This window comes from Bos grunniens, chromosome 4, assembly GCF_055505025.1.
Source record: "Bos grunniens cultivar Pamir isolate PY7600 chromosome 4, Bosgru_T2T1.0, whole genome shotgun sequence".
NCBI lineage: Eukaryota > Metazoa > Chordata > Mammalia > Artiodactyla > Bovidae > Bos > Bos grunniens.
This window is the reverse complement of record NC_141168.1, coordinates 104382736-104407915: the sequence shown is the minus strand read 5'-3', so window position 1 is coordinate 104407915 and position 25180 is coordinate 104382736. Positions and strand designations below refer to the sequence as shown.

The window sequence follows — 25180 nt, the reverse complement described above, 5'->3', positions numbered from 1 at the left end:
CGTCCCCTGATACTTCTGACTCAGATTTGCCCCCCGCCGCCCCCTAATCAAGACACCGATGTGATGCAAGCAGATACCAGCTGAAGCCAAAATAGAAAGGATGGTTATCTGGGGAGATAAAGTGACAGGAGTACCGTGTTCCCTGTTCAGGCTGCTGTTCACAGGAATGTGTCTTTTATTTATAAACATAAAATTAAAGGCATAGACAGCCAGAGCTTGCTATTACCTCTTCTTCCTCTAACTCTTTTCCTAGAAATACACTTGATATAGCTACCTTCTTTGTATGTAAATTGAATGTGTTAGATGAATGTTTTATACCTGGTTTCATGTTCTTTTAATAGGTTCTATTACTGTTGGGGTTAAGGCTGCTTTCTAAATTTTAATGCTTCAGTATTTTGCTTTTATAGGATACTATTTTATCTGTACTTATCTGAGGCACAGGTTACTGAAAAAGGCAGGAGATTTTAAAAGATGCCAAATATAGGTGCTGTTCATATTAATAAACTTATTTATACCTAAGTCGGGTATGGCTAAGCAGATGAAGTCTCCAAATTGTCAGTGGGTTTGCAAAGTCGGCAACCCTTAATAGATTTCCTGGTGGTTAGTGGGGCCTCTGTGCCAGGAAAAATGTAGTAGTAGTCTGCTCTTAAACCTGTGTTTTCTTGCTTCCACACACCCAAGAATGAAGTTCAGAAGGACGCCACTAACCTTCTGATGCTCTGGAGAGGTGACTTCATTTTTCTGAGCCTTGACTAAAAAGTGTTATGTGCCTCGTATTCTCAGAGTGTGTTTTTCCTTAAGCGCTGAGAAGATTTTACAGATTGAGCCTCATGAATTTTTACAGCCCGTCTGCAAGAAAGGGAGGAATAGAGCCTATAAACCACTCTGAATCATTCGAGACAAAGATAAGAGGACGTAAGGAACCCAACATACACTTGGCTGGCTCATTTTTAACAGGTTAACTGATGAACAAGAAGTAATTTTTATACAGACATGAAAACACCTGGTTATTTGTAAATGATGTAGATAAGGAAATTTATTTTCTCCCTGAGATTAAAAACTGATTCTGACATGGTATACTCTCACTTACCCTTGTCAGGGCAAACTTAATTTGAAAAAGCAGTATGAAAGCTACATTATAGGAAGGACCTTATATTCAAGAGTATCATCATATCAGTAATTCTGTGAGCAAGATTAGTCACAAAAATAATGACTATGCTTTATGAGCATAATATTTGAAGTAATTTTTTAAAAATTTGGCTATAAACCGCAAGGTTAATTGATTCTTTTCTTCCCACTCTATTGTGGTTGACATACTCATTCTTCCCTTTAAAGACCCATTTTATTATGCAAATGGAAAAAAACTGAAAGACTCTGTGTGGGAGAGAGAAGGCTGCTTTCTGCAGGGGGACTCATGCACCTGTTTCGGCCTTCAGCCCCCACCGCTGCTGCCATTGGCTGCCAAGTCCGGGACTTGGTGATCAGGGCTAGTAGGTGTGGGGTCCTTGAATTTTGACTCCCATTCCCTTTGTGACTTTCTCTTATTTCGCTGTCTAATTTCTCCCCTTCCAACTCTCAGCATGCCAGCAGCAGCTGCATCGTGGCACTTGCCCTGCTGCCAAGAGGGCAGGCAGCCTCCTTGGAGACTGTACTGTGCGTTCTAGCCAACTGTTAAGAGCGAGATGCTGGAGTCAAGACATACAGACCGCTGATACTCAGATCCTTCTAGGGGGCATTTAATGGAACACTGTGTGCATGGTATTTTTTTAATTTAAATTTTGGAAACTTTTTATTATGCAAAGCCTTCAAACATATACCGAGGGAGAAAGAATACTGTAGTACATGCCCACGTACCTTTCTGTCCCTCCTCTTCACCCGTCATCAACACACAGACCGTCTTGTTTCACTGACCGTGCTGTTTTCCCCATGGTTTATCCAGGCTGCCGGGAGATTTTTTTCCAGGGATAAATTTTTCTTAAATTATGCTTCTTTTCCATCCTTCTTCAATCTAAGATCTGTCCCTTCGATGATTTTCTCAATCCTTTCTTCCCAAAGGTAAGAGATATTAGAGTCTATTTTTTTTTCTTCTAAATTAAGCCAAGATGCTACTAAGCCAAGTAACTATCATGTTTTCCCCTAAATTTTTGAGGCTTTGTTCATTCAGTTAGCCAGTCTACCAAAGCATGGCTGAAGTGTGCTTAGAATATAGAGTTTTTTCAGCGTAACTGAATTTGAAACTCGTCTCACATCCAAGTATTAACCAGGCCCGCCCCTGCTTAGCCTCCAAGATCAGATGAGATTGGGCACCGCCTTCAGGGTGATATGGGTGGTAATAGGACACGTCCTACAGAGCTGTTGTAAGACTTGGAGAGTTAATATACCTAAGTGTTTAATACGTGCTAGTTGCTATCACCGTCACCACCGCCATCGTTTTTTGCCCCTCACCGTTCATTTGACAGAACGGAGAACTGAGGCCCAGGTGGATGAAGCAGCCTCCTTCCTTCAGGTCAGATGGCAGTTTTATCAGAAGAATTTGAACAAGAAGCCACATGTCTCAGTTCCTTTATTATGCTCTGTCCTCAAGGAATTATGCTCTGACAGCAAGAATGATTTGTAAAGGAAAGGGAAGAGGATTAATAGCAGCATGAACAAAGGAATAAATGTCGCTGCCAGAGGTAAACCTTAGAAGCTCATATGTTTAGAAAGCAGAGAGTGCTCTGGGTAACATGCCTCCTTTTTTAGTGGGAAGGTGAGATTTTAGGAATGCTTTTGTTTAAGAAAGGAGATGATTTGGCTAATGAAACTGTAGAACACGTTTGGTACTCAAGGGAGGAAGAGAGGAAAGCTCGAGTATGGGATGTGATCAGCAGACCTAGGGAACATTTGCCTGTGAGAGTAAGAGAGAAGACAAGCTCTGAGAGGAGAGAGGAAGGCAAGATTGTTTGAACCATCAATGAATGTCAAAAACAAAAGGACTGGATGGATCCTGGTCTTCACCTAAAGCCAAAAGGGGTCTGACGTTTCTAAAGTTTTTATTTATCACTGACTTTAGCATGTGCTCAGGATTATTCTACTTACTTACGATTATTCATACAATTTTCATAACGACTGTATGGAATAGGCACTAATATTGGTTTCCTAATAGCTAAGGAAAAAGACACAGAAAGTTAAATAACTTGTCCCAGGCCATTTGTATATTTTTAAGGAGGATTTGTACCCAACCCAAATAGTCGGACTCTAGAATCTGTTCTTAAACACTCTGCCATGCTGCTCCGTGGTAACCACAGCCCTGGTGTCTGCATAATATTGAGAAAACCAGTGTATAGTGATGCCCTTTAAAGAGGCTAGAGTCCTGGCATTGTTGCTCACCAACGCCTGTACTCTCGGCTGACGCAAGGACACGTAATACTTAAGTCCCAGTTAGGTTTCAGGAGGCGGTCTCTGCTCGGTCAGTGCATACGTGGACCTGTCTAATAAGATTCATCACTGGGTGACGTCACGTTTGTTCTAGTTGCCATCCTACGAAAGTACTCTGGTGATTTATTTTCACGTGAAGCTGTAAAACAACCCTGATAGCGATGTGTTTGGTACCTTCATTCATTCATTCACTGCCCAAGTACTTCTTGAGAGCCTCTGTTCTGGATGTTGGGGGGATGCCAGTGAAGAGAGCAGTTCCTTCTCTACAGAGTCTCCACGGAGTTTCCTTTTCTTAGGGGCCTCTTCTCTTCAGCATATAAACTACCATTATTGCTCCCAACTTCCAGAACAGAAAGAAAAATCAGGAGAAAGTTGTCTTGACCCTACTTTCCTTTCCAGCTACTGGCCATGTCTCTTTTCCCATTTGCAGCATAATATTTAGAAAGTAGCCTATTCTTGTATTGGTCTTCACTTTCTCTCCTGCTACTGTCTCCTAAATACATACCAAGCTGCCTTTCTCCACCAGATCACACCAGCTCCAGGCTTGACTCACGCCCCCCTGCCTTCTAACCACACCACTTAAATGTCTGTCCACTTTGCTTCACCCTTGACTCCACTTCTCTCTCACAGTCCACCATCTATTCCATCAGCACATCCTCCTGACTTTAGCCTTTAGGTCTCTCCAAAACCGCTTTCTCTCGCTTTTACTATCACAGCCCTAATCTACATCACTATCATCTCTCTTTCCCAGCTGGTCTTCCTACTTCCTTCCCCAACCCCTATACCCCTCACTGCCTGCTATCAACATGGCAACAAAACAGTTCTCTTAAGATGCCAGAGTATCTCTTCTTAAAAAAGTATTATAATCCCACATATAGTGTATAGTGAAGTCGCTGAGTCGTGTCTGACTCTTTGCGACCCCGTGGACTGTAGCCTACCAGGCTTCTCCATCCATGGGATTCTCCAGGCAAGAATACTGGAGTGGGTTCTTTCTCCAGGGCATCTTCCTTACCCAGGGATCGAACCCCAGTCTCCCTCATTGGAGGCAGACACTTTAACCTCTGAGCCACCAGGGAAGCCCATACAACAATATAAATGAATCTCATAATACAACACTGGATAAAAAAAAGCCACAAACAGAGTTTATACTGTATGGTTACCTTCATTTAAAACGTAAAAAATAGGTGAACAGTCTATACAGTAAGAAGTCGGGATGGTGACTGAGGGGGTAGGCAGTTGACTGCGAATGAAAGAGAACGCCACGAGGGCCATTTCTATTTATCTGGGTTCTAGTATTTCGCTGGTTAAAATGTACCAGCTATACACTTAAGATGTACTCCTTTCTGTAGTTTGCACTTGCATAAAAAGTTTTATAAAATTGTATTTCTTACACAGAAAATAATTTGTTTCTAGACTTAAGAAAGAGGAATTTATCAGCATTTGTAGCCATTATAGTATAAGGCCTCCTCAGGCAAAAGTCTTGACCACTCTCTTTTATTCACCAAATATTTACTGAGCACTAGACACTGAATCTGGCATTTGGGATACAGTGGTGAACATTACAGGAAAAAACTGCTTACGCTTCTGAGGGATGATAATCAGAATAAAGTACAGAATATATCACCAGGTGCCAAGAGGGCAGAAGCAGGAGAGGCGGGCGGAGAATGCTGGAGGGGATGAGGTGCGGGCTCATGGGACAGCCAGGAAAGGCCTCATTGAGAAGGTGACGTTTGGGCCCGCACTGGGAAGGATTGGAGGGAAGGAGCCCCATGTGTATCCGGGAGAAGGGTCTGCAGGGTCCAGCCTGAGGCAGAAATGGGCTGACTGTGCAAGAGCCATGGCAAGAACAGAGGGACTAGAGGAGTCCGAACAAGGACAGACCAGCCAGGCTAGTGTCAGGGAGATGCCTGTGGCCAGATCACCGTGGGCCTTGTAAAGGCTCAGGAGTTTGATTCTGCATGAGACCTTGCGAAATGGGGAGTAAATTTTTGCCTGACCTGGTTTGGTTAGGGGTCAGCTGCTTGTAGTGGGAGGCTCTTCATTCTCATTGCTGTAATCTACTTCTGTTCCTCGTCCATGCTGCTATTGGTGAACGGGTGCCAGCTCCCTGCACCAGCCCAGGGCTTGCGCCGAGTGCTACTGTGAACTCGTGCTGCAGGTCTTTAGGTAAACTTCTGTAAGAGACACCAATTTTAAATAAATCAAACAAAATATATCAATTCTTCTTCTTATTCTCATAATAACATAGCATTTTAGTTCCATCATAGGCAGCTTATCAGTCACTGGTTCGGTGCGTGTTAGAAGTCAGTTCCCAAGTACACATGAGGGTAAAGCAGGAACGTATAAAAGGCAGAGAATACAGAGATGGGTACAATGGATTGTGTGCCCCCAGGGACCCTAGATTCTCTTTGCTAGTTGCATTTTATTGTGCTTATGTCTTAACCCCAAAGACACGTAAAGGAAACACCAAATACTATCCTGGGCAAGCTGCCCTGTAACCGTGCTGAAGCAGGCAAGGTCACTTTGGCTGTGTTGATAGAAGATTTCAGAAAGAAGCTAGAGATCCTGTGGAGCCTGAAAGTTGATGTCAGACTTGGAAAAGCAGCGAGAGAGACTTTGTGGACGTGATCTGGGCTAGGGAAACAGCAAGAGTGCGCGTCTGTATCTGAGGGGCTTGTGGGTGGTTCATCTGAGTAAGGCTGGGCTTCGGATTCATTTTAACACCTAGGAGATATATAGATGGATGTGTTTCTCAAGTAAGTAAATAGCGGCGTTCTAATCTGAGAATGGGCTTCCCTGGTGGCTCAGCGGTAAAGAACCTGCCTGCCAATGTAGGAGAGCTATAGGAGACAGGGCTTCAATCCCTGGGTTGGGAAGATCCTAGCGAGAAGGAAATGGCAACCCACTGCAGTACTCTTGCCTGGAGAATCCCATGGACAGAGGAGCCTGACAGGCTGTAGTCCATAGGGTCACAAAGAGGTAGACAGGACTGAGCAAGTAAACAACAGCAGCCTGGGACTATTTATATACTCTGCATTTCTCAATCGCCTTGAGATGTTAATGCCACGTTTTGCTATGTTAATGCCATAGAACCTCAAAGTCTGTAAGATCAAAATGACTTACATATATATGTATTTTTAGACTGGCAAAGAAAACTCATCCAGTGTGACTGTGGCAGGGCCTGAGACGGAAACTAAGGCAGGCCAGACCCTGGAGAACAGCTCACTAATGGCCGAGCTCCTGAGCGACGTGCCCTTCACCTTGGCCCCACACGTGCTGGCCGTGCAGGGCACCATCAGTGACCTTCCCGACCACTTACTCTCCTATGATGTCAGCGAAAACTTATCAAGGTTTTGGTATGATTTCACTCTTGAAAACTCAGTACTCTATGGTTCATAATCGTTATGTCTGTGTGCACCTTAACAAGCTTTGAAACAAACGTTTGACGATTTTATTTAACTTGTCTGATATTTTTTGTAAAGGCCCTTAAAGGTCCTCAGAAAGCAAGGATCATGAAGCAGATAATAATATATTCATTGCTCTATTTTTTTAGAATAAAGCATATTTGTATAAAAATTAAACTTAAGATCTACTTCCTTTTCCCCTAGTAATAAATACAAAGATTAATTTATCAAGGTTTTTTGAAAGATTTTGTCAACCAGTCTCTCAAAATATAGCACCTCACATGTATCTTAGAAAAACTGTGAAAAAGAACTGAGGCATTTTTTTTTTTTTTTTGGCACAACTCTGAAATCTCTACTTAGAGTGTGACTTCTCTGGTTTGGAGGAAAACTTAATGTTATCCTCTTTCTCCTTCCACTGTGTTTATGAATGAATTCAGACAAAAAAAAAAAAAAAAGTTGCTAGTTAGCTTAATGTCTTCAGTCTTAATTTAGACATTGATGTGGAAATTTACAACTTTTCCTAGAAAGCAATAGTAGTTTGCTGAGACAAGAATGCTGTATGAAGAATGCTCTGGATACTGTTGCTTTTGAATGACAGATTCTCCTTAAGCCCATGGCAGTCTTCACCTCGATGGAGACCCAGGTTCCTGTCTTTATTTTTTGCTACTTCATGGTTTGCTCTCTCATCAGCTTTACAAGAACATTCTCTGCTTCTGGCTCAGTTGGCATTTTCCCTCCTTACCTCCTGTATTTCTGGTTTATGAAGAGACCCGCATTCCTTTCTAACCTCTCTGCCTCCCAGAGAAAAGGAGCTTGTGATGATACGTATTATTGCTGATAAAGCCCTTATTTAGACATCTGTTGCCCACAACACAGTTCTGACTGACATAGAAAACTGCCATTGGTCCATAAACTATAAAGGGAAGAGATGTGAGGGTATTTTCTATGCCAGAGAAAATTTAAATTACATTTGTTCTGATTAGTGGCAATACAGTTTATTGATTCTGTGCCAAATCTTATATTTTTCATGAAGATAGAGTGCCATAGCAAAACTAAACACTGTGCATAATAATACATGAATTAAGTTTTAATGTGGCATGCATGTTTGTTTAATAAATGTGGCATGGTCTTGATAAACTGTTACATGATTTAAGAGTTAAATGTACATTTATATTGACAAAAATATGCTTTATTTACAAATAATGATACCATATGAGGTGAATGATTAAATCAGATCTTTACATAGTTTTCATAAAACATCAGTCTAGGAAATCTAATTTATTACTAAGACAAATGTGAACATTTTATAGCAGTTTTTGTGAAAACATTTTTTTCAATATTCATGTAAATATACCTTAACACCAAATGTAAGCAAGTCATCAGTTTGATATGTGTTAAGTTTTGTCTGAAGTACTTATACATTTCATTTATATGTATGTCTACCATGTTTAATCTTATAAGTATTTTAATTTGTCTATAAAAGATAAATAAACATGAATTTTAAAAAACTGATACTTTTTTTTTTTACTATTTTCAGATCCAGAAATAATGGTTTTCTTTGTGTTATTCATATCTGAGTGCAAATTACTGATTCTTTGAGAGGCCAAGATTTAAGTACACAGTTTTTGTAGTGCAGAGAAAAATGAAATTTCCTCTGATATACAGGTAAAATGACTAGTCCTAGATCCTTAAGACTACAGAGATTTGGGAGAAATCACATGGACAGCTCAAGGTAGATCTCCATCATCACAAAATTCAGTAAAGGCCAGTGTTACTGTCCTGTTTTTAACAAAACATTGTAAACATGGCCATTTTAATTTTCTTACTCTCTATATAAATCAACTGTTACTCTTCTAAAACTGAAAAAACATTAGAAATCAACTATCCAACTTCATTTTACCCAAGAGAAACTTGAAGCCTAGAAAGGTGAAGTGATTTAAGTCACCTCATTAGTGATAAATATTTACTTGAATAGTGTTAATAGTTTTGATATGAATTATAACAAAGTTTGTATGCTCTGGTATATTTGAGGCAGCCAGAGGTTGTAATGATTTATACTTAAACAGGCTGTGAGATTTGGAGTTAGTCCCCTAATTTCTAGAGTCCTTAGTTCTTTCTCCTGTTATAAATAATAATGGTATGCACTTTACAGGATTGTGGTAGGGTTTTAGGTGGGGTATGTTAAATGCCTAACAACAGAAAGCTTGAACACGACATAGGAGTTTTGGAAACAGAGCTCTTATAATTCTTATTACTAACCACACACACTCAGCAGTCTGATAAAATGCAAAATACTTACTAACTGACCTGCTTAAAGTATAATATAAAAATAGCTACCTACATTTATTGTAGAGCCTTCCCACCCCATTATTTTTTTCTATTAAATACCTCACTAAGGAAAACATTGCTAAAATAGGTTGGCTGACTCTTCTGTAATTCCTTAGTTACAACTTCCACAGGGAACATTTTCTTTATTCCTCTCTTTATCAAGCATCATGGCCCCTTTTCTCAATATAAGTAATCATTATAAAATACTGTTGATACAGAATGTACAAGCAATTTTACTGAATTTTTAACCCTAAAATATATTCAGGAAGTTTCATATTTCTTTTTCAGCTTCTTTACTGACATTTGCATTCTTTAGAGAGGTGATTCTGACCAATTAATTAATGTGGTTAAATTGTGATTGAACTTTTAAAACTGTACCATTAAATGTTAACAAGAGAGCATTTTTTTGTTAACATTTCTAGAAACACAAATAGTTTTTTACGTAAACATTCATGGATACTACTTTTTTTCTCTTTATCAAAGTAAAATGATAAATTGAGAACAGTATAAATGGAAAACTAATTCAAAAAGATACATGTACCCCAGTGTTCATAGCAGCACCATTTACAGCAGCCAGAGCATGGAAGCAAGCTAAATGTCCATCAACAGAGGAACTGCTAAGGTTGTGTGTGTGTGGGTCTGGGTGTGTGGTGTGTAATGGAATATCACTCAGCTGTTTCAAAAAGAATGAACTAATGCCATTGTAGTACATGGATGGACCTAGAGATTAGCATATTAAGTGAAGACAGAGAAAGACAAACGTGTGCTATCACTTACATGTAGAATCTAAAGACAAATGTACACATCAACTGACCTACGAAACAGAAAGAGAGTTGCATATGTTGACAACAAATTTACAGTTACCAGGAGGGAATGGGAGAGGGATAAGTGGGAAACCGGGGTCCGCATGCACACACCACTATGTATAAGACAGATAATAAGGACCTACTGTACAGTACAGGGAATCTACTCAATATTCAGTAATCCAGATGGGAAAAGAATTTGAAATGAATAGATACATATGTAACTGAATCACTTTGCTATATACCTGAAACTAACACAACATTGTTAATCAACTGTTCTCCAATATAAAATGAAAATTAAAAATAATTAAAAAATACTACATTGCTAAAAAAAATGCTAACCATCCCAAAAAACAAAAACAAAAAATACTCCCTTATAACATCTTATAATAGTAACTATTTGGCTGATGCAATTTCAGTCTTTCAAAGTCAGGAGAAAAGAATAGAAAGAAAACAGAATGAAATGCCTTCTAAAACTCCTAGAGACCTGATTTATTTTCATTCTAAAGTACAGAATGGAGTAGCAAAGAGATAATCTCATTCATGTTCTAAAACTGGCATAAGGAGCCTACCCTTACCTCTCATGATAAGAACTGACAAATGAACAGCATAGTCTAACAATATGTTACCTTCAGAGGTGAATACGTTTTCATAATAATGTCATTAATAACATTCGCATGCAGTGTATTGGATACATGGTTGAATGATGTTACACCTGTAGAGCTGCTGAGAAATATGGGATTGTGGATTTATCTTTTGAGTATCTGTGTCATGTTACTAAGGGCACGACCTAAATATTACTGGAAAACCTAAAATTCTCAGAATAGGTTTGACGCCATTTACACATTGGTCTGAAACACAGAAAACCCGTATGTGTCAGGAAGATGACTCTTTATGCCATATAGTTCAGTGGCACCCCATACAGGTGGGGTGAAAAAGAGAAAATGATGTAATGATTGATGCATTGGAACTCTGCTACTAGCCATGCTAGTCAAGGTAGTCACGTGTTAATCATTTTTAAAGAAATGTTTTATTTACAGATTCATTAAAAAGCTACATAAATAATGCAGAATTCTTATATCCCTCTTATCCGGGTTTCACTATTTTGAACATCTTACATTAGTATGATACATTTGCTATAACTAAATTATTGAGATATTACTATTAACTAAAGTCCACACTCTACTCAGACTTGATTTCTTCTAATGTTTTTTTGCCCTTCCAGCATTCTATCCAGTGTAACCCATTACATTAATTATCATGTCTCCTTAGCCTCCTTTAGGCTGTGACAGCTTCTCAGACATTTCTTGTTTACAGTGGCCATGACAGTTCTGTGGAGTACTGGTCAGGTGTTTTGTGGAATGTGCCTCAATGGGGATTTAATCTAATATTTTCAAATGGTGAGACTGTGGTTATGGGCTTTGGGAGGAAGACTGCAAAGGTGAAGTGCCCTTTGATGAGGTCATGTCATATCAAGGATGCATACGCTCCACATGACAGCCTGATGTTAACCATTATCATCTGGCCCAGGTGTGTGCGCCAGTTTTCTCCACTGCAAAGTAACTCTCTCCCTATTCTTTTCACACTCTACTCTTTGGAGTTAAATCACAAAGCACAGCCCACACTCACGGGACAGGGAAGTAAGCTTCACCTCCTTGTGGGGTGAGTAACCACATAAGTTATTTGGAGTTCTTGCTTATGAGATAAATGTCTCTTCTCTCCTATTTATTTCTCCATCACTTTGTTTTTTATGTTGGAACTCAAGAGTATTCAATCCCTTTCCCCCCCAAATACAAATCAATGGTGACCAAGAGACATGTTTACATTTTTATAAAAGTTAATAAAGATAAGTTGGAACATTTTTCATGGTGCTGATGAATACTATTTGACATTGGGTATGATAATATGTTCTATAATTTCCCCAGACTTCATCTTCCTATAAATATCAGATGTGTTTCTCCTGCACTTGCCATGACTCTGTGTTCACCCTCGACATTCCCTGAAGGCTGTAAGTGTTGCCTTGTAAGTGGAGCCCTCTAAGATACTTGGCTTTTCCCCACCTCATTCCCATGACGATTGCATCTTACACATAATGACCTTCTTCCGCAAGTGATGTGGAGGCAAGGTTATAGTGTAACCATTTTCCTCTTTATAGAACCAAGAGAATTCATGATCTCTTCTCTATAGTAGATACCATTTTTTGTCTGTTTGTTTTAGTCACAGCAAAGACAAGTTATAGCTCCTTAAGTTTCTAAAGAAATGGTTCATTTTCAACCTTTGGGAAGTAATTTTAAGAAACAGTATAAGGAAACTCAGTCTTTTATCAGAGGGAGGAGGTGCCCAAGAAACTCTTATTTTTACTTCTGCTTAATCAAAACACTGTGTGCTAAAACAAGGTTAATCTCATCCAATTTCTGCGAGGAAAAATATCAATCAAAGCAAAAGAGCGTCTTATTTGTCCTTGGAAGAAAGCTGAATATAGTTCCTTGTCAAGAATTTGCTCAGTCCCAATTTTCACCCCCACAAAGGAAATAAATTCCTTATAATCAAAGGTAAGGCCAAGGATAATTGCATCCAGAACAACCCATCAGCACGTTAACTCTGACCCAGGCCCACAGACAGCTTGTTAGTTACCACCCAGGCCAGAGAGAGAGACAGACAATAGACCATTTCAGAGGTCAGTTAAGGAGACGGCCTCCCACTTAGGACTGCTGCCAGGGACCTACGACCCAGTGTCTGACATCTGGGTTCTGCAGCTGCCAAGCCTGCCCTTGTGTGGCCACAGGTGTTGGCTATAACTCTCAGACACACGGAAGAAGTAGCGGAGTAACGTCAGCTTCACTATGCACATGTATGTTTGTAAGTGTGTGTGTGCATTTTGCTTTCCAAAGGCACATGATTTTTTTTTGTTTGTTTCAAAATTAATGTATTTCTGCATTATGGCAAGGAAGAGTTGGGAAACTAACAAAGAAGAAGCTTTTGTGCAAGAACAAGGGCAAAACAAAGCCGAGTTCTTACACCTACAGGTTAGGCCATACACGCACAGGCTGTGTGTGGCATTGCTGGCTTAGTCTTTTGAATAGGTCTTCTCTGGAGCAAAAAAAAAAAAAACAGAAATGGATGCAGAAACACCAACAGGCAAACACAGAACCTAAATATTTATTTTCTTCCTATATCCCCTGCCATCCTTGTTCTGGATCTTCATGAGAATTTGTACTCATCAATGTGTTTTTGAATCTGGGATAGACTGTATCTAGGTTTAATTTCACACAGCATGAACTGTACCCATCACTTAACACACTTAAAGCTGTAAAACTAAGCTCTCCTCTTCCCCTTGCTCCTGTTTCTGAGGCAAATCTAGAAGTTTCTGTCTTAGGTATTTGAGGTCCTAACCCTAAAGATTGCACTCATCTCACACACTAGTAAAGTAATGCTCAAAATTCTCCAAGCCAGGCTTCAGCAATACATGAACTGTGAATTTCCAGATGTTCAAGCTGGTTTTAGAAAAGGCAGAGGAACCAGAGATCAAATTGCCAACATCCACTGGCTCATCGAAAAAGCAAGAGAGTTCCAGAAAAACATCTATTTCTGCTTTATGGACTATACCAAAGCCTTTGTGTGGATCACAATAAACTGTGGAAAATTCTGAACGAAACAGGCATACCAAACCACCTGACCTGTCTCTTGAGAAACCTGTACGCAGGTCAGGAAGCAACAGTTAGAACTGGACATGGAACAACAGACTGGTTCCAAATAGGAAAAGGAATACGTCAAGGCTGTATATTGTCACCCTGCTTATTGAACTTATATGCAGAGTACATCATGAGAAACGCTGGGCTGGAAGAAGCACAAGCTGGAATCAAGATTGCTGGGAGAAATATCAATAACCTCAGATATGCAGATGACACCACCCTTATGGCAGAAAGTGAAGACAAACTTTCTTGATGAAAGTGAAAGAGGAGAGTGAAAAAGTTGGCTTAAAGCTCAACATTCAGAAAACTAAGATCATGGCATCTGGTCCCGTCACTTCATGGGAAATAGATGGGGAAACAGTAGAAACAGTGTCAGACTTTATTTTTCTGGGTTCTAAAATCACTACAGATGGTGACTGCAGCCATGAAATTAAAAGATGCTTACTCCTTGGAAGGAAAGTTATGACCAACCTAGATAGCATATTCAAAAGCAGAGACCTTACTTTGCCAACAAAGGTCCGTCTAGTCAAGGCTATGGTTTTTCCAGTGGTCATGTATGGATGTGAGAGTTGGACTGTGAAGAAAGCTGAGCACAGAAGAATTGATGCTTTTGAACTGTGGTGTTGGAGAAGACTCTTGAGAGTCCCTTGGACTGCAAGGAGATTCAACCAGTCCATTCTAAAGGAGATCAGTCCTGGGTGTTAATTGGAAGGAATGATGCTGAAGCTGAAACTCCAGTACTTTGGCCACCTCGTGCAAAGAGTTGAATCACTGGAAAAGACTCTGATGGTGGGAGGGATTGGGGGCAGGAGGTGAAGGGGACGACAGAGGATGAGATGGCTGGATGGCATCACCAACTCGATGGACGTGAGTTTGAGTGAACTCTGGGAGTTAGTGATGGACAGGGAGGCCTGGCGTGCTGCAATTCATGGGGTCGCAAAGAGTCAGACACGACTGAGCAACTAAACTGAACTGAACCCTAAAGATTTGGGCAGTGGTAGAAATGGATAATTAAGAGAAGGGAACTAAACTGGTAAGAACTATGAAGAGCTAATAGTCAAGAGCATTTATAACTGTATTTCCATAATTAAACATACACTTTCCCCTTGGTTTGCCTGCTTCGGAGCTTGTATTTAGACACTGAATTTAATGGAGGAGGAATGAATCTTCAGATTTCATCTTACTGAGTCTTTTCTAAAGAGAAATGCTTGTATCCTAAGGCCAGGGGTTCTCCATCTTTTAAGACCAATGTGCCCTACAGTGTTTTCCATACTGTCTTCTAAGTATTTCACCAGCCACGAAAATTTTTAACAGGTTTTATTGTGTATTTTCTATTCCAAAAATAGCAGGTCAGTTGAATATGCTTTTTCCAAGCACAGCCACCACCCCCATTTTCCTTAAGAACCTATGCGCTCTTGTTGATGTTCCTTCAGTCTATGCTTAGCACATAAACACATCCTCGATCAGCATTTGTTGAATGGTTGAGTCAACCAGTATAATAAATCACCACATTATCTGTACGGGAGACTTCCCAAAAGCAAAGGAATAGAATTTCAAAACTTTTGTCATTTTTCAGGCCCCAGTAAGTTCCCCAAATTATCATGCTGTGTTTACACAGCTGAAAGTAATGCTTAGTTTACCAAGCGTCTACAAATTGTGCCTTTTGTCTGTTTCGGGTACTCTCCGTGTTTTCCTGGTTGTGTTTTCCTCTGCCCATAATAACTGTGTATGTCCTCTTGATGAGTGAGGCCTGATTCTAGACAACACAGTGTATTTTGGTGCTGTGGATTCGCACTGGAGGTTTTGTCTGGCAGCCTACTCTCCCTTGTGTGCTTTTGGTTATGTTTGTGTGTGTTCATGACACAGAGTTTATTAATCCTGTCTGACCTGTTCTTCAGAATGGTTTCCTTTTTCATATGTTTTCCATTGAGCACACTTGGATATTTTAAACGACCAGCTTTTAGGGGAAAACAGTTTTCTAGAAACAGTAGTACACGTTCTTTTGGGACTCTTCAGTGTCTGTCTCACATTTCCTACTCAGCCAGCTCTTCCCTCTTCCTATAAACATGTTCAGATCTCTCCCCTCCACCTCCAGCTATAAACTCCTTTTCCTTCTCTTTAGTGTCCAGCTTCTTGAGAGAGTAGTTTGTGCCTCCACTTCTTTCTAGTCTTTCACTGACCCTCTGATTAATCTGATTGCCTATCCCTGTTTAGAACTTCCAGAGAGCTGATTCATACAAGAGCCACCTCCAACCTGCCAAAGGCCTTACCTCAATTCCCTAGTGGCAATTTATCACTGTTGATTAATTCCAGGTTCCTGAAACCAACCCTGCCTTTCCAGCCTCACCTAATGCTATTCTCACTCAGGGCCTCTGCGTTCTTGCCCTGGTAAGTGATGCCCTGTCCCCAAGCATGCCCTACCTTCTCTCACCATCCTTGCATTTCCTTCTTTTTCGCTTGTACCACCCTGACCTTCCTTCTTCTTCTTGTTTTGTTGTTTGTTTTCCAGTCAAAAACATCTCTTAGGGGATGCTTTATGGAATATAGAGGATATGAAATTTAGGATCACAAGATAAAGCAGTTTCAATCCTCTCAAAAGTCAGCCCAACCCTCAATGCTCTGCAGATGTAAAACCACTGGTGAGACTCACTGAAAGCACTTTGTCACAGAGGAGGCTTTTTGTGAACATTCACAAGAGTATCTGTTAAGTGCCAGACCACATCACATTACACTCATGCAGCAACAATGCATTCGTACCTTTTTCATTAGTCACTAGTGGTCAGCTTCAGAAAACACCAGAAAGAAGCACAAGAGGGCTCACAAAATGGGTTAAAAAAAGAACCTGTCCTTGAAAAGCACACTGAAATGGAGGACCAGAAGACATTTTTTAAAGTATGCACCCTGCAGAAAGTATTCATTCCATGATCTCAAGTGACCCAACCTGTGATAAATGTTGTTACAAGGTTTCACTCAAGTAGCACCTCCTCTGGGAGCCTTTCCTTATTCTTCCTAAGTGGGACTGGATTTCCTGACACGGTCCTGCCGTGGGTCGTATACACAGTATATGCTCCTGTGTGCGCTTCTTTCAAGGCCCTTGACCCACAGTATTGTAATTGTTTCCTCACTTGTCCACTGCACAGCTCTGTGAGTGGACCCTAACATACATGTGCTACCATGGTTACCATGCTGCTGCCATAGTGTGTGTGCTCAGAACAAGTTGGCTGAATGGACACATGATGGAATCACCATTAATCCAAGGAAATGTATGATATTTTTCATCTACGGTAGAATTTGCCTTTGAGTGTCTTTTTGGAAGCCTTTAAGCATCCTTCTAGATGTTTGTACTAGAACATGCTAAATTTGTTAATGGCCCTAAATTTATCTTGTATCCTACATAATTTAGCTCTTAAATTTTTTGAAAGTAGAAATCTACCTTTGGTTTGGTTAGCTGTATCAGGAGTACTAATACTTCTTAGTATTGGATACAAAATGTAATAAATACCAAAAGAATTTTTTGTGTTTATTATCACCTTTTTCAGACAGTGTTAAGTCTTTAGATTAAATCTGGGGAGTTTAAGTGACTGTAAATCCATCTGTCATAACTTGGGTTTTATATTTCAGTTTTCCTTAATGTACACAGAGCTGGAACTTTCTTCTGTCTTCTATTAAATCAACATTGATTACTGCTAATTAAATTACATGGCTCTTCTTAAATCATAGATCTGTGTAGATTTAAACATACACCATAAAAATTGAATGCCTGCTTTTTTAATGGGTTGTGGCATTTTGTTTTTATGTAACCTAACCTCACTGACTTTGGAATATTTAGACTTTGGAAATATTAACCCTTCCACATTCTGGAAGGACAAGCTCATTTTACTTTTGAGGAGAAACAAATAATTATCTGAGGAAAGACCATCATGTTGATTTTTCATGTAATCAAAGCAGATTCTAAAATATTCTTTAACTGGTCCATTCACTTGGTAGCCAGTTTACTGCATAAATTCACCTTAATTTCTATAATGCATTATAATGACTATACATTATTAATCAATTACATTTCTAACCAGTTTGGTCACCACATTAATTATTACAATCTCTAAAGTTCCTCATTTTTATGGACACTCCCTTCTCCCTAGATGCAAAGATAAAGACATACATCATTTTCAACAGATGGAGAAAATAACAGTAGCCAATCTCTTAAAACTTACATTTAGTTTATAAAAAGCAAAAGGCAAAAATCCCTGTTATGTTGGTTAACACAATTCTATGTTTCTATTGTCTAAATAACAACTTGCAAATACTTTAACATCAAGAAGTAATAAAATCTTCCAGTAGACAAGCTTTTGGGCAAAAATAGTCTCCCAAATTCAATCTGAAACAAAGTCCTTAATCTTTATTACCTTCCTATTCTTGACTAAAACATTGTGTTAAATGAGTATCAAGGGTCAACAGTTTCTTTTTTCCCTCTAATTGAAAGACTATCTCCCGAAACTCTCTCTGCTCATCTGAGGTTTACCACCATAGTCATTTTATGTGACTTTAAGTTTCTATGCTTAGCAATGTACACCTATTGGAGAGTGACTGTAGGAATAAAACCCTGATTAAGCAAAGCACTAGTCTCCTGGGTGTAGGTTATTTCCATTTGGGTTTTCGAGTGTTCATGGAGATACACTGGAGGCACAATTTCTGTTTTCACGTAGATTGTGATAAGAGCCTCATTTCCCAGGGCAATCTCTCCACCCTACAGGTCGGAGACCGCTGGGCTCGCTGCCTTTGTTGTGGATCTGATGCCAGATCCCTCAGCCCAGGCCTGCTTTGTCACACTTGTTAGGTACCAAGTGCAAGAAGTGTACCCAGCACTTGACAGAACAAAAGACAGAAGAGGCTGGAAGGCTACCGCTTTCATTCCAGAATGTGGCATAGCTGACAGCAATCGCAGTATCTCCTCAAGAGCCAGTGACAGCTTAGGTCATCAGCAAATGCCAGGTAGGTAAGCCAATTTAAATGAAACTCCTGGAAAGACGGGACTGGGAGGGTGTGTGGGAGTTATTTAGAGGAACCCAGGAAAATTTGGTGGGAGCTATTTTTTTTTTTTTTTAATATTTTTCCCTTTGCCTAGAGTGTGTAAGATGAAACACAACAAGATATGAGAGAAGTAGGCAGGGGAGGGGGTAGTGGAACGGAATGAGTGTCCCGCACGCAGAGAGGAAGCTGTGTTCTCTCGTGCTGTGTTTAGTCGCTCAGTTTTGACTCTTTGCGACTCTACAGATTGTAGCCCACCAGGCTCCTCTGTCCATGGGGGTTCTCCAGGCAAGAGTACCGGAGTGGGTTGCCATGCCCTCCTCCAGGGGATCTTCCCAACTCAGGGATCAAACCCACGTCTCCTGTGTCTTTGGCATTGCAGGCAGATTCTTTACTGTCTGAGCCACCGGGGAGGCCCCTGGATCTCGTGAGGGACCTAACAGTAACCAGTTTCTTACTGCCGCTGTCCTCCTGGGCCCCACTCTCCCGCTGAGCCTCATTTCCTGTGCGGTCCAACCAGGCCGACCTCCCTCTTCACTGCCTGTTCAGCCCCACCTCCTTTCCAGTGCCCTGTCGGTCCTCTATCGACGCTGTTCCCTTTCCATCTTCTCCTCTGCCTGTAAGCATGCCACCCACTGATAATGCCGTTTGCAGCAACATGGGTGGGCCTAGAGAGCATCATAGTGAGTGAAGGCTAGACAGAGGAGCAGTATCATGACATCCCTGATACTCGGAATCTAAAAAGAAACGATACTAATGAACTTACCTACAAAGCAGAAACAGACTCACACACATAGAGAACAAACTCATGGTTCAGTTGGGAAAGATGAGAGGAAGAGATAGGGAGTTTGGGATGTCCTGCTATCTTTAAAATGGATAACTAATAAGGACCTATTGTACAGCCCAGGGAACTCTGCTCAGTATTATGTGGCAGCCTGAATGGGAGGGGAGAATGCATCCATGTATATGTATGGCCGATTCCCTTTGCTGTTGACCTGAAACTATCACAACTCTGTTCATCAGCTATATGCCAATATAAAATAAAAAATTAAAATGAGAAAAAAAACACAACTACTCAGTGCAGCTCAGTTTCTAGCCCCCTCCTGAAAGTTCTCTATGCATGGAGTTCACATACATCTCAGAACCTCAATGGCATTCTGATTTTCTATTTCTTCCACTTGCTTTCTGATGATATTGTGGGGGTTAATCTTGACTCTCTTAAATACATTGTAAATTACACCAGGGCTGATAATCACTTTATAGGACACATTACACACAGTAGGAGCTCCTTGAATGCCTCACTCCCAGCATTCCAGTAGTTCATCTTAAGTGTCAACCATCCACACTCACCCAAAAGGTCTGCTGTGCCCAAGTAAGATCTGCTATCACCATCATCAGATTTATTGTTATTTCTTCCTCCGCACTTTTTCCTCCTCCTCGTTTTCATGTGCTCCTCAGTATAAGCCCCCTCCCAACCCCAGATCCTCTTCCCAAACTATATCTCCCACCAGCTAAAACATTGGCCTGCTCTGCACACATCTCTACTCCCTACCTATCCATGTTACTTGGAGACAGAAATTTGTTTTTCTCACTTAAGAAATAGCACTCTCCCTGGTACCACCCATGACAGTAACTATATGGAGTTTTTGTTTTGTACCTTCTCAAATGAGGCATTAGGTGCAAAGGATGCAAGTCAACAATATTTATAAAATCCATTAAAAAATGTATTTAGCAGGATGAGGACTTCATAAGGCAGGTGTCTATTTCATTGATAACTCCGGAGAAATAACACATTCCAGTCCTAGAGACGTTTTTGAAGCTCATGATTGAGCGTAGAACTATTCTATCATTACCAGAAATGTTCATTAAGCACCTCTTTTTCTCCTTTGTATTTTTAAATAAATCAATTATGCGTCACTTCAGCTTAGGTTTGAAGCATAGAATTTCTCCTGTAACAGATGCTCAGTAATTCTGAATGGACGGATGTATGACTGCAGCCATGAAATTAAAAGAGGCTTGCTCCTTGGAAGAAAAGCTATGACAAACCTAGCCAGCATATTAAAAAGCAGAGACATTACTTTGCCAACAAAGGTCTGTATAGTCAAAGCTGTGTTTTTTCCAGTTACCACTGGATGGATGTGAGAGTTGGACTGTAAGTAAAGTTGAACACCAAAGAACCGATGCTTTTGAATTGTGGTGTTGGAGAAGACTCTTGAGAGTCCCTTGGACTGCAAGGAGATCAAACCAGTCAATCCTAAAGGAAATCAATCCTGAATATTCATTGGAAGGATTGATGCTGAAACTCCAATACTTTGGCCACCTGATGCAAAGAGATGACTCATTAGAAAAGACCCTGATGCTGGGAAAGATTGAAGACAGGAGGAAAAGGGGACAACAGAGGATGAGATGGTTGAATGGCATCACTGACTCAATGCACATGAGTTTGAGCAAGCTCCAGGAGATGGTGGACAGTGAAGCCTGGTGTGCTGCAGTCTATTGGGTTGCAAAGAGTTGGACATGACTGATCGACTGAATAACAGCAACAATGGAAGGATGAATGGATCAATGAAAGTGGGTTGTTGTCCATCACACCTGCACATGGTCACAGATCCATGAGAGTATCATTTGCTTTGAATTGTACAGTAGGTTCTGATCATTGTTTTATGCCAGTGCACATACATACTTGTCCATTCCTCCTTGGGAAAAAGACAGTTGACAGGGTGGATGTAACCTGATGGTGTATGGTAATAGCAGATATAATTTTAGCTTACATTTGCTAAGTTCTTCTTAGGTATAAAGCACTGTTCTAAGTGCTTTAGGTATATTACTTTATTGAATCTTTTAAAACCTTATCATTGCCAAAAGATGGAAACAACTTAGGCTCCTATCAACAGGTGGATGGATGAACAAAATGATGAAAACATTAGAATATCATTCAGCCATGAAAAGGAACGAAGTGCTGATATCTGCTACAACATGAATGAACGTTGTAAACCTTATCTGAGGTGAAATGAGCCTTGTGGAACAATATTGCACTATTACACTTATATGAACTGTCTAGAATAGATTCATTCATAAAAACAGTAAGTGGCTTTGAGGTTAGCAGTGATTTGAGGCTGGGGAGAAGGTGGCTGGCAGTTCTTGCTTAGTGAGCAGAGTTTTTGTCTGGGGTGTTGATCAAAACTGTAACTAGATGTGGTGACAGTTGCACAACATGGTGAATGTAACTGATGCCACTCCATCGTACACTTAAGATGGTTAAAACAACATATTTTATTATATATTTTACCTCAATAAAAGTTAGTGGGCAAAACCTTGTTATTAAAGTTTGTTGCTCAGTCATGTCCGACTCTTTGTGACCCCATGGACTGTAGCCCACCAGGCTCCTCTTTCCATGGGATTCTCCAGGCAAGAATACTGGAGTGGGGTGCCATTCCCTTCTCCAGGGGATCTTCCCAACCCAGGGATCATACCCGGGTCTTCTGCATTGCAGGCAAATTCTTTACTGTCTGAGCCATAAGGAAAGCCCCTCAATAAAAATTAGTGGAAAAAATCCTATTATTAGCCTCATTTTAAATCTGAATATAACAGGAATGTTTAAACAAATGTGAGTGATATATTCTGACAAAACAAGAAGTACAGGAGGAGATACAGCATTGGTTCACGGCCTCAATGATAGCGAGGCCATCCCCTCTTTGAGTCTCTTGCCTTTTCCTGATGATAGCAAGAAAATGGCTACAACTCTACATATTGCTTCTGTGTTTGAGGTAGGAAGTGGATAAGAAGGGGATGACACCTGTCTAATCTTTTTCTTGTATCAGGAAAAAAACAGAAGTTTTTCTTATATCTCTAATACATTTCCACTGTACCTGACTAAGCAGAACTGTGCCCCCAGGCTGTCCTTAGATGCAAGGCCAGGAAGCCTGGCTAAATAAGTGATTAGGGTTTCCAGCCTCTTCTGCTGGGCTTCCCAGATGGCTCAGTGGTAAAGAACTGGCCTGCCAATGCAGAACATGTGGGTTCGATCCCTGAGTCAGAAAGATCCCCTGGAGGAGGAAATGGCAACCCAGCCCAGTATTCTTGCCTGGGCAGTCCCATGAACAGAGGAGCCCCGAGGGCTATATAGTACCTGGGGGTCACAAAGACTCAGACACAACAGAGCATGCAGGCCTCCTCCAGGAGGCAACAAGGAGATGGATTGGCAATGTCTGTTAAGGAAAGAACACCATCTGGCACAATGACAAAAATGAGCACCAGAGAGGTTAAGGCAGAGTTTCCTCTGCTGGAAAAAAACCTGACCGTTGACATTTTGGACGGGATAGTTCTCCGTTGTGAGGGGCTGGTATGTACTTGATGAGATTCTAAGCCCCATCCCTTGCCTCTACCCATCAGATAACAGTGGTCTTCCACCCTGCACCCCGCCCCCAGTTGTGATGATCAAAAATGTCTCCAGGCATTGTCCCTAATTGAGGACCACTGGGTTAGATGATTGGCCAGAATCTCATTGCTGGGACCTCCCTAGTGGTCCCGTGGCTAAGACTCTGCCCTTCTAATGTAGGAGGCCTGAGTTTTTTCCTTGATCAGGGAATTAGATCCTACATGCCGCAACTAAGGCCCACCACAGCCAAATAAATAAATTAATTAATTAAAAAAAATATGAAGTCTCGTTGCTGAGAAGTGGTGGAGCTGAGATTTCAATCCAGACACCTGAATTTATATTCCTCTTGGCCACCATCTGAACAGCCTGTGCCATTGAACAAATGGCCTTATAGTTAACAGGAGCTATAGATCAAGTGGACTAACTTGCTGTACACTGAGTTAATGAGACACCCATGAAATGCTTTGCCAACCATCCACATGCATTTCCTGAGTGCTTGTTATTTAGACATAATCCCTTGCAGTTTAGAAGTCATAGCACGTATTTATGATGGAGAAAGGTTCAAGTAGCTTTATAACCCAAACATTTTCAACAGTGCAAAAATGTCTTAGATATTAAAACTCAGCCCTACCCAACAGATCTTATCCCAGTATTTAATTTCTCTATAAAGGAGTATTTAAATTATTTTCTTCTTGTTGAGGGAGCAATAATGAAAAAAAAAAAAAAAAAAGGTTGAGAAACATTGCTGTAGCCTAAGGAACTAGGTGGAGCAAGCAGTTTTTTTCTGAAAAGGTGAGAAATATTATTACCTAAAATGAGATAGGAGAAGGAAATGGCAACCCACTCCAGTATTCTTGTCTATGGAGAATCCCATAGACAGAGGAGCCTGGCGGGCTACAGTCCATGGGGTCAAGAGAGTCAGAAAATGAGATAACATAGGATCTCTAGAATGTGAAGGGTGAGTGAATTTTAGGAGTCCTGCTGGCTGTTTTCATTACATTCATCCCTTTATTGGTGCAGTCAGTAGTCCCAGTTAATTCAGTTTCATGTCTCTCTATTCATGAATGTGATACATTTTTATCTTTCTCCCTTTTTTTATCACATTAGTTTCGATGGAACATGCCTCCCAACAAGTGAATTTCCTCCCTTTTCTTCAGTCTCCATTATTCAGAGAGGCATCTGTTTTCTTTAAGAAATAAAAGTGTCTAGAAATACACTCACAGTATTAAAAACGTGTCTGCATCATCAGCTGATTACTCACATCATAGAATAGCTAGTAAATATAGTGAGGAAGACACGTTTACGAACCATGAAATTTAGTAGCTCTAGCTTTAATTCCTTGATGTTGGACAAGTTACATGACCTCATTGAACCTCCGTTTTCTTATCTTTGAAATGGGCATGATGTTTGAGATAGTGTTGAGATAAGAATTAAAGGAGCTATTATATGTCAACTGCTTAGCAGAGAGCCTAGCCAGTAGTGAATGGCAAACATGTGGCAACTACTGGCAATAGTGTGTGTAAATAATATTGAGTAAAGCAATTTTTTCTGATAGAAAAAATAGATGGTAGTATGAGAATGGACTGATTCAGATCAAAGTGACCTAAGAGATTCCTCATCACTCAGTGGTTGGCTCAGGAGAGTCGACCAGGATTGAGTCTACTTGTTCTGAACTTAGTCATGGTTCCTGCTGAGCATAAAGACAAGCTGCCTAATGTTCACGCAGGAGAAGGGCCACAATGGACCCTGTCTCCCTGTACACCTCCCTCGAGCTGATGCTGTCCACCACTCTCAGCAAGTCACTTAACATCTGTTTATCAGCATCCTCCTTTAACGATTAGGAGGAAGGTACCTGCCCTTCTTTCCTCATAAGATGGTGGAGAGTAAATGAACTCATTCATGCATATCTATTCCCTGAAAGATAGCATAAGGCACAGTCCCCGTTCACAGAGTTTGCATTTGTTGTCTTATTTCTTTAAAACCCCTTTGCTTATATTTACAGTAGTCGAACATGAAAGCAACCTAGATGTCCATCAACAGATGAATGGATAAAGAAGTTGTGATATGTATAAACAATGGAATTTTAGCCATAAAAAGGAACACACTTGAGTCAGGTCATGTATGGATGTGAGA

At 40.5% G+C, this 25180-nt stretch overlaps 1 protein-coding gene and 2 long non-coding RNA genes across 15 annotated transcripts in view; 2 read left to right on the top strand and 1 right to left on the bottom strand.

Annotated features, from left to right (window-relative positions):
• UMAD1 (UBAP1-MVB12-associated (UMA) domain containing 1) overlaps positions 1-8333 on the top strand; it is a 255050-nt gene extending 246717 nt beyond the window's left edge. For all 6 annotated transcript variants that reach the window (XM_086397677.1, XM_086397672.1, XM_086397674.1 and 3 more), the window contains one exon: positions 6559-8333. In XM_086397677.1, the coding sequence (XP_086253803.1) occupies positions 6559-6816 (258 nt within the window). In that variant the 3' untranslated portion in view covers positions 6817-8333. The remainder of the gene's footprint in view (positions 1-6558) is intronic.
• Positions 1-25180, bottom strand: part of LOC147374610 (uncharacterized) — a 310540-nt gene that overhangs the window by 65434 nt on the left and 219926 nt on the right. For 3 of the 8 annotated variants that reach the window (XR_015162958.1, XR_015162961.1, XR_015162957.1), the window contains one exon: positions 4896-5591. The exons of 1 other annotated variant lie outside the window; for it this stretch is intronic. This is a non-coding gene — a long non-coding RNA (uncharacterized LOC147374610). Of the gene's footprint in view, positions 1-708; positions 850-1854; positions 2042-4895; positions 5592-25180 lie in introns of those variants that run through there. 4 more of the 8 variants (XR_015162964.1, XR_015162960.1, XR_015162959.1 and 1 more) reach the window with 2 other exon arrangements.
• Positions 18395-25180, top strand: part of LOC147374613 (uncharacterized) — a 31971-nt gene continuing 25185 nt past the window's right edge. The window contains exon 1 of the long non-coding RNA XR_015162975.1: positions 18395-18633. This is a non-coding gene — a long non-coding RNA (uncharacterized LOC147374613). The remainder of the gene's footprint in view (positions 18634-25180) is intronic.